The 10,236-nt window shown below is 38.6% G+C and overlaps 1 protein-coding gene and 1 pseudogene across 2 annotated transcripts in view; one reads left to right on the forward strand and one right to left on the reverse strand.

Annotated features, from left to right (window-relative positions):
• Positions 1–10,236, forward strand: part of LOC107658374 (gastrula zinc finger protein XlCGF8.2DB-like) — a 49,246-nt gene that overhangs the window by 27,470 nt on the left and 11,540 nt on the right. For both annotated transcript variants that reach the window (XM_016446887.1, XM_016446888.1), the window contains exon 3: positions 782–914. In XM_016446887.1, coding sequence (XP_016302373.1) covers positions 830–914 — 85 coding nt within the window. In that variant the 5' untranslated portion in view covers positions 782–829. The remainder of the gene's footprint in view (positions 1–781; positions 915–10,236) is intronic.
• On the reverse strand, positions 4,883–8,391 carry LOC107658375 (gastrula zinc finger protein XlCGF8.2DB-like; annotated as a pseudogene).

Raw genomic sequence — 10,236 nt, forward strand, 5'->3', positions numbered from 1 at the left:
AGAACGGTTTATTAAAATGATATTATATGTTAGATTATCAAATGTTTACTTACCAGGGTAGCAAGCTCTTCTGGTCTTCTGGCAATTAGCAGCACAAAAAGCCCATCAGGTTTTGTCATTAGATGTCAAAGCTATTGCGCATGTCTTGAAACTCATAGCAAAAATAATGTTGAAGTTCCCTTAACCACTTTAAGCTTGTTTCATTATATGAATTAAATCATTAATTTCCAAATGTAGTTAAAGAAAAAAAGAGAATGTTGGATAAAAGGAAAAAAGATATTAATAGGAATTAAAATAAAAAATACACTAAGAAATAACATAAGATATTATGTTTAAGTTTAAGTGTCATTGCTACATACTATTTACCACATTGTAAACGGAGACCTACCCCCAGCACTCAACCTAAACTGGTCCGGGTCTGCATGCCCATATCTCAGCCAAAATCAGACCAGCCCTTATGGTCCGTAATCGGGCCGAATGTGGCTAAATGTGCCGTGTCTCAGTGCAACTCAGGCCAGATCTGCACATCCGAAGCCTGGCCAAATCTGGCAACCATTACTGGGCCAGAGCTGGCTCACTTTTGGTGAGCCGCTGCCAGAACACAGCCGAGTGAGCCGACACTCAGCCGCAATTGGCCCGATTGCGCTGGCTACTAGGGCTACATGGGTTACTAGAGTGCCGGTGTGCTGACTAATGAACTTGGGAGCTGATTTAGATGCACTCGGAGATTAATTTTGGATTTGTTTTTTTGAAACCGTTTTTTCCCTCCTCTCAAACACAGAGAAGAAACTTCTGGAGAAGCAAGTGAGATTCACGTGACATACTAAAGATGGCGTTTATTAAGGAGGAGAGTGAAGACATTCAAATTGAAGAGGCATTCAAAGTGAAACAAGAAGATACTGAAGATCAAACAGGTTGGTTTCGATTCTCAAAGCTTGAGTCTCCTTGTGTGGACAGAGATCACATAACCAGCCAAATAGTAATGCTGCCTTCATTCATTATTACATGTCGCACATTAAATTAGGAAAAATAAAACATAAGTAGCTTGAACAAAACAAATATTTTGTGCATCACATCCAAAATAAGTTTTTGTTTACATAATGTATGTGTGTGTACTGTGTATATTTATTATGTATATATAAATACACAAACATGTGATATATAGATATAAATATTTTATATATAAACAAAACATATTTTTTAAATGTATACATGCATGTGTGTATTTATATATACATAATAAATATATACAGTACACACATGTATTATTTTAAAGTACATGCATGTATGTTTGTGTATTTATATATACATAATAAATATACACAGTACACACACTTATATTGTGTAAACAAAAACTTATTTTGGATGTGATTAATCATTTGACAGCATTAATTTTGTGTGATATTAACCCTAAATATCTACTTCGTTGAAAACACTGAAAACCATTCACTTCCATCAAATATGGAACAGTATCAAAACATGCAGGCAACTAAGTAAAACAAGGGTTCAAAAACATTTTATCATAACTTATTAACATGCCTGAGTATAATAAATCTGAATGTAGAAATAAATATGTATCAAGCAATAAATAAGGCATATGTCAAAAACACTAGCCTCCTAATAAAATCCTGACACAACTTGGTAGAGTTACTGCATGCTGCCTACATTTGTTCTTCGTTTAAAGGGCTTTGGCGATCAAATTAAACGGCCAGTAACAGTAATCAAAGACACAAATTGCCCACTACAGAAACATCTGTTGTGACTTTCACATCTTCTAACAATTTCAGTTTTAAATTTACCATCAGAAGTTGATCTAGGATGAGTGCTTCTCCTGAACTCCATGTGGTAGCACAAAAGTGGGATGTTCTTCACATTCACGTTGTGGGTCTTAATGTGAGGAACAAACTCATAATGTATCTTTTTTTTAGCAGCTGGATTTTTCCAGAGAGACAGACTAGATGGTATGTTATAATGAAATATAAAATTTGAATGGAACATTTTTTTTTTTAACCCAGACTGCCCTACAGCAGCTTCTTTCTCTTTGGAAAGCCTGATTTCAGCTAACTTTTTGTCATCTTCATTTAGAGATTAGACACTTGCGCCCCATTCACACTCAGCGACATTGTATGTCGATAGACTCTGTCCTGTGAAGACGCTTGTGGGCATTCCTAGTGCTGTCACTCTAATGTTATTGATAGACTGCACGTCTGGACATATCTTTAAAAAATGCAATCACAAACTATATATATTGCCAGTAAAACTAAGATAACATTCTAATTTGACTAGGAATTAGACTTAAAAGAAATAAAAGTAGCATTCTGCTGTTGGTGAGTGTTCTTATATAAACTACAGCAGTGCTTGGTGCATTAATTCATTAACCAGTGCTAAACACGAACCATCAATGTAGGAATCAAACTCACCAAGACTGCCAACAGTTTTTTTTCCATGCATCATTTTTAATATCCATGTATGTGTTTACGGTCAAACAATATAAAACTTTGATATCGCTCCGGAACTCTGTCCTGTCTTGCCTGCACTCGAGACGGTGACGTGTGAGTGCTACTGACTGATTCTTCACTCCTATTGGATACCACTTAAGTAAAACTATTCTTAACTTTTGTCGTGTGACTCCCGTCGCTCGCCACACCCACATTCTGTTGCCAATGGTCACTGTCGCCGGAAGTCACCAGCTCTCCATTGAAAATGAATGGAATCATGTCGCTTTGTCGCTGCGTGTCACTGGCGGTGTGAACAGGGCTTAAAGGGGTCATCAGATGTGACATGCACTTTTACAAGCTGTTTGAACTGAAATGTGTGCTGGCAGTGTGTGTACACAACCACCCTATAATGATAAAGATCCACCCAGTGTTTTTTTTTAAATCTCATTAAATCATTTCCCCTTTCTCAAACCGAGCCGATCTCAGATGCCTGTCTATGTGACGTCACACAGACAGGCCCCTCCCACGATAGTTTGATTGACAGTAGCGTTTCAGCACAGACTGGGATGGATTACTGACCGGGCCAATGGGGCCAGTGCCCAGGGGCCCTTGATTACCAGGAGCCCGGGGGGGCCCTGGGCTTTAAGGTTGCGCGATCCAGTTTGGTACGAAAAACCCATCAACAATGAAAACAAATGTTTATTTATGCTTGAATATATGTGTCCCTTAGCCTATACAATGCCTCTTGAACAAGGCTCTTGGTCTATGAGGGCTCTCTGGCACTCCTGTTACTATTGGGCCCTGTAAATATGAAGGCCTCCAAATCTTTTATAGAACCAGGGCTGTAGCTGGGGTATCCGGGGCCCAATGCAGGTTGTTGCTGTGACTCCCGACATCTGAGCCGCAGTGGATTACATTTGTTTCTGAAGGGAATGTGCCCCCCGATCTAAGTTACCTAAATGCATTTATCTTGCCTAAATTCTAGTCTATCTAATCATTAGTGATCCAGCTTCACCTCCAGAAGAAGTGAGTATAAGGTTTTTTAATGAATCTTTGCAAATCGCCTTTCCTAATAATGTGCTAGTGAGTTTCACGATGAATGCGGCTAAAGTTTACCGTCTCACAGAGAGCGGCTTTAAATAATTAAAATGTCTTTTTCCCCGATGCATCATTACTAATCGTTACTTTTGCCGGTGCTTTGTGGTAAGCTTTATGCGCGTGCTTGACTACGGAATAGGCTATAATACGACTAAATGCCTATTAAAGGATGGTTTAGTAGGTTATTATATTAATCAACTTAATGTAAACATGCAGCTAGTTGCCTAGAAAAATGTTTAGTCGGGGGCAGGCCTACTTGGCTCAAGGAACCGATCCTTTTTCAAAATAAAATGCTATGACATTACTAAATGTGCGACTGCAAAACATGTCACAGTGTATTGCATTGCACGAATTACGCATGTGTAATGAGTCAAATGTTTTTATTTTATTTCATCTTTTTTATGTATGGGGGTGCTTTGGTCTTTCTTGCGGGTGCTGGAGTAGAGGTCTGCATTCCCGCGGGAACCGTGGGACCCGACCGGAGTTTTTGCACCGCGGGAAATTCCCGAATAAAACGCGGTAGCGGTCAGTAACTCTGGTGTAATTTGAATGGGAGCGGGCGGTCTAACAATATCCCGTTCCCGACGTCCATTTAGAACAGCATATCTGCGCTTTATTCTTGTTGACCACCGGTACAGCTTGCGCTCAGGACTGTTATGCATGCGCTGCACGCATGCTTTTAACGTTACGCATTTTAATTGCGTGGTCTGTGCGCAGCATGTGCATAACGATGCTCGGAGCAGGCTGTACCTGTGGTAAATATACGGCCCTCAGACAGAACAGGCAGGTTGTCGATGAGTGACAGCAGAATAAGGATGGAGCAAAGTGGATGCGCTGTCCTTGAAGGACGTTCAACTCGGTTCAACTCTATATTTTGCTTAGCCTATAATTTTAAATGACAGATGTCGTATTTCATTTTTATTTTTGTTGTTGTCAATGTTAAACGAATTGTATCCTGACAAGACGAATAAAAATAAGAAATACAATTTTTGTACATTTTTATTTTCTCTGACACTTTTTTTCCTACTGTATTGCATAAAATTTAAAAATTAAACGAATTTTGTGTCTTAAGATAATTCATTTAAATTCAAGTCAAAAGTCAATAAATTCAAGACTCTTGACAAGACGAATAAAATAACATACAATTTTGTGCAGACTACACTTTTATTTGGCGGAATATAACTTTGCGGGAGCGGGACTAAAAAAACAGTCCCGCGCAGATCTCTATGCTGGAGCACCTGCTAGCCCCTCCCTAGCACAGCCCATGCCACACACACACACACACACACACACACAATAGGGTCTCACATCTGCATGACTTTTCAATTTTGTGTGTGGTAGCAAAAGTTTTTTTTTTTTTCTTCTTTTTTACAATCATTACAATTAAATCAACTTTCTCCAGATTAAACGCACAGGTGAATTTTGAAACTACTCCTTTTTCTAATCTTCTTACTACACTGAGGAGCACTGCAATGTCTTGCCAGAATGACTTTGCAAATGTTGTTTAAGGTCTCTATGATATGTAAAACTCTTTTCACACTGAAGACATGAGAAAGGCTTCTCTCCAGTGTGAAGCCTCATGTGAGCCTGAAGGTTTCCTTTTTGAGAGAACTTCTTCCCACAATATTTGCAGGTGTAAGGGGTCTCTCCAGTGTAAGTTCTCATGTGGGAATCAAGGGATGGTTTATATGTAAAACTCCTTCCGCACTGAGGGCATGAGTAAGGCTTCTCTCCCGTGTGAATTCTCATGTGATTCTTGAGGCTTAATTTATGACAGAAATTTTTCTCACATTGATGACATGTAAAACAGTCCTCTCTTGAGTGAATTTTCATGTGGTAATTAAGGGTTACTTTACGTGTGAAACTCTTTCCACACTGATCACATGTGAACAGCTTCTCTCCAGTATGACTTACCATGTGGGAATTAAGGTTATTTTTATGTGTAAAATTCTGTCCACACAGTTTGCAGGTGTAAGGCTTCTCTCCAGTGTTAATTCTCATGTGGACTTTAAGGTTTATTTTTTTGAGTGAAACTTTTTCCACACTGTTGGCAGGTGAAAGGTTTCTCTCCAGTGTGAACTCTCATGTGGATTTCAAGATTATGTTTTTGATTGAAACTCATTCCACACTGACGGCAGGTGAAATTACTGTTAGATTTGGTCTTCTGAGTTCTTTTTCGTGAGGAAGTCTTTTTAGCCTGTTTATCTTCAGTCATGAAATCATGATGTTTGTCATCTTTCTCTTCCATTTCACTCAGTTCTTGACCCTCCTCTTTAAGTACCATCAGATCTAAAGCAAAAAAAGTTAAGACAAATACAAGTTAATCCCAGTTTAAAGGCACAAAGCAACAAACATCTAAACCAACATAAAACCATTAAAGCAATGAAATCATGTATGCTAGATCCTATACTCACTAAGCTACTTAAAGAGGTTACCCAACATCTCAGAACCTCTTCATATTAATTCTTCACACTTTTAGGATATGTCCAAGGAAAAAAAAGTTAAAATCACTAGAAACATCTGTCATCTGAATATGTTATAGTAGCCTATTCAGCTTCAAAATAGAGCCTCGGCCCAGCAAGAAAATAAAAAGGTTGTTCCATCTCTCCAAATCCATTTTAATTAATTTCAATAAATGAAAAAAAAAATTCTGGAAAATTTGGTTAAAGGAAATTGTAAGCTTTATGCCCAAATATATAAAATCTACAAAGCCTTCAGGACACCAGATAAAGTGGAGGGTCAGGGGTGTTTTACATGTGGCCGTCCCTATGTTCCCAGAGTCCTATGTTCCTCAGATTTATATGGCACAGTGGAACACAAGACTATGTTCCTCGCAGTGATGTATAAAGTACCTGAAAGCCATACTCAAGTAAAAGTACAGATATCTTACCAGAAAATGACTTTGGTAGAAGTTGAAGTCACCGTTTAGAATATTACTTGAGTGAAAGTCTTAAAGTATGTGATATTTATTGTACCCAAGTACGAAAAGTATTTTTTTAATCTTAAACGTACTTAAGTATTGAAAGTAAAAGTAAAAAGCATCACTCATCTTCGTTCATCGCGATCTTACAAAGTTCTGTTATAATCAATGAAGCTCTCTAAACTGCACAATGAATCTCTTATTTACATCGCGTCTGAACTTAGTCATGAGATGATTCACGAGCGTGCAAAACTGCACTTAAAAACTGCGGCGCTTTCAGCGGTGAGTGAATTCTGACAAAACGTTTCTGATTGGCCATTGCGTTCAAGAAATCAACAGATATGTCTGTGATTGGTTACATTGCTCAACGCTGCAAAAACACGGTGAGGGACTGAGGGTATTTAGCGCTTGGCTAAGTGCTCCAATTGCAGCGGGGCTGACATCAGTGATTCCATGACTAACAATTTGGGGGGGCAGTTGCCCTGGGGACCCACCACTCTGCACATTTTGTATGTACTTATCTAACGCACCTGATTCAGATAATCAGCTTGTTAGGACAGAGTTCCATGAACTGAACTGAGGGTGTCAGATAAGAGAGTGATACAAAATGTGCAGAATAGTGGGTCCCCAGGACCGGAGTTAAGAACGACTGGCCTACACAGTATTTATGTAACATGTGGAACAAGTAAGGTAATTAAATACGGTCAATCACCTTCTCCACATCCAATGAAACCACAAGACTAGTTACTGGTTGCTGTTGAAAACAACTGTATTATGTTCAACAATCTATGCCAGGGATCTCCAACCATGCTTCTGGAAAGCTACTGTCCTGCCAACATCAGTTCCAACCCCTGCCCTAGTGCACATCCCAGGAGTAGGCGGTTAATAACGATAAACCTAGTTGATGATGTATTTCCATGCACAGCCCATTTTGCAGCTCACGTGCAGAGCGAAAACATGCATGGCAAAAGGCGGCCGTGAATCTGAGGAGGAGTTTGTTGCTAAACGAGGAACTACCTCCACAATTTGGAACTGGTTTGGTTATAGAAAATCAGATGTGGAGCAAATGACCATAATACGCAAAGTTTACAGAAAAACTGTGGTGGAACACAAAGGGTGGAAACACTTCCGAATTGTTCCATCATTTCAAACACAAACCCAAACCCGAGTACGAAGAAAGTCTGAAGATGCACGAGGAGACAGAGACACCAACTACAAGTAGACCTAAGTTTAAGAAAGGTGCATCTGCTAATTGCATTCCTTATGATAAGAAAAGTAAACAATGGACCGAATTGACATAGGCAGTGGCGTTTTGCCTGGCAAAAGACATGGTGCCATTCCAAACTGTTGAGAAAGAAGGATTCGAGCGAATGATCTATAAACTGGACCCAAGATACAACATGCCTTCAAGGAAGTATTTCTCCAAAACAGCCCCGCCAGTGATGTATGAAGAATGCTGAGGTAGGGTACAAACGATTCTGTCTACGGTGGATTTTTATGCCTCAACTACAGACATGTGAAGTAGCCGGTATTGAAGGTGGAAGAGAGCGCTGTACATTCACTCCCCCCACCTACAATTCCTGCCGGACCTGAGACTCGAACTCGCAACCTTTGGGTTACGAGTCCGACTCGCTAACCATTAGGCCACGACTTCATTTTGAACAGTAATGTATTATGTATGTATTGTGTGCATTTAATTTATTTTTATTTTTTTACTATTTTTTTGTATTAAAATTTTTAACTGAACTCTCATTCATCGTTTGTTGTTGTCTTGCAGAGAGAGAGAGACAGGCAACGCACTCACTGCCCTTCTGCATTGTGCAAGATTCCCTGCACAAGCCACACTCTTAGAACTTACTGTACCTCTTAGAAATAAGCTCTTTTAGGCTCGCCGGATAGCGGCAGGGGATAAGCTGGGACCGCTGCTGCTGCGACGCTCGTCGCAGAACGAAGAAGAACGTCGTCGTCGCTGAAGGAGAAGAAATCTGAGGATCCTATGGCGAAGTGCCTGCTTATATAGCCAGATGCCCTGCCCATTCTGGCGGGCTCTGGAGGGCTTTGTCGCCTTTGGTTCGTGCAGTGAATTAAAAAAAAAAAGAGCTGCACGAGCCTATGGCCGTGCAGTTACACTGCGTTATTGAAAAGGTTTCAGTATTCGGAGAAAAATGAGTTTTCCCATAGCGTCTTAGCAGACTCCGTACAAGTGAATTATCGTTCGGGAACTCGGAGTTTCCCTTTTCTGGGATTAACAGACTCTGAGTTTCCAACAAAACCCGCTTTCTGGAATACACCCCTGAAGGCAATCGATAGGTGCGTAGGAAAAAACAAAAACAGGTCCAACTAAAAGAAGACAAATAAATCCCGCACACTATCCTCACTTGCAAATATATCAAAAATCAATTTATTTACATACAATGTTTCGGTCCAATGACATTACCTGATGAAGGTCATTGGACCAAAACTTTGTATGTGAATACATTTATTTTTGATATATAAAAATATGAATAATTATGAGGCAAAATAAAAAATTACCATAAATCCCTCCAAAATTGAATGACTAAAAAGTGAGCAATATTACATGCGTTTCAAAAAATAAAAAGTGTGTTCTAATGTCTTTTTCTTTTTTATTATTATTATTTTTAATGTATTTATTTATTTATTTTCGCTGTGGTATTGAAAATGGGGGAGGGGGTTTGCACTTTTTTCACTCCTGATGAGTTTGTATTCTTCCATGCACAAGCTAGTTATTGGGCTTTTGGTAACTGACCTACAGATAATTTTTTCTGTGAGGGTCAGTGTTAGGGGTTAGAATATACAGGGGGCGCCCACACTGATCTTGCCTTAGCAAATGTGCAGTTTGCGCCCCTGTCTTTTAACAGACGTCTTGCAGATGCTATCTGGGTTTCATTATTATATATTTTTTTATATATTCTGCACATCATTGGACAGTATGTATTTAAATACATGTGATTTCCTCTGACCTAATTTACATTTATACAGTATGTAAATTTCTATGCACTTTTGTGAGTTTAGGCAGCAAGCGAGTAAATAGGACTTTTATTTTGTTCTGGCGATCTGACGTCATAAGACGGCGCCGCGCTCCTGCATCTGTTGTGATTCGGCTGAAGAGAGGTTTGTATTCTTAAGCATTTAAGCTGTTTAAATCGATCCAAACATTTTAACCAGTGTTATAGATTTATTTATTTTACAAGTGATATAAATGAATAAATAATTATTGAATGTAAGATTGTGATTCATCTAACAAAAGTTAAAAGTTTTTTGTTTGTTTTTTTGTGAATTTAAAGCGCATCTAAACATGAGTAACAGAAAATGTGCCTTATTTAATTTCGCTTTTAATATCGTGAATCAGTTTATCATAAACAAAAACTCAGTCACTGTTAAGTAGTGATGAGAGAAACGGAGCTTTTCAAAACTCCGAGTCAATTGAATCAATTGCTTCACAAAATAATTAACTTGCGAAGCGCTCGAATCACCGCACGCTGACGACACCTGCTGGTCAAAATGGTGTGAATACAATGATGAATCACAAACTTGTAATGACAAACAAACGGTTTGTAAGTGTAAACTATTAAATGTAATCTACAAATCATTAAATAGAAAATATAAATCATAAATTCTTAAGTGTCTGTATAATTTGTGTTTATTTTAAATTTGTAGAATTTTTTTAGTTTTTTTTATGTCTAATCAATTTAAAGGGGTCATATGATGCTGCTAAAAAGAACATTATTTTGTGTATTTGGTGTAATGAAATGTGTTTAT

This window comes from Sinocyclocheilus anshuiensis, unplaced genomic scaffold, assembly GCF_001515605.1.
Source record: "Sinocyclocheilus anshuiensis isolate Anshui unplaced genomic scaffold, SAMN03320099.WGS_v1.1 scaffold791, whole genome shotgun sequence".
Taxonomy (NCBI): Eukaryota; Metazoa; Chordata; class Actinopteri; order Cypriniformes; family Cyprinidae; genus Sinocyclocheilus; species Sinocyclocheilus anshuiensis.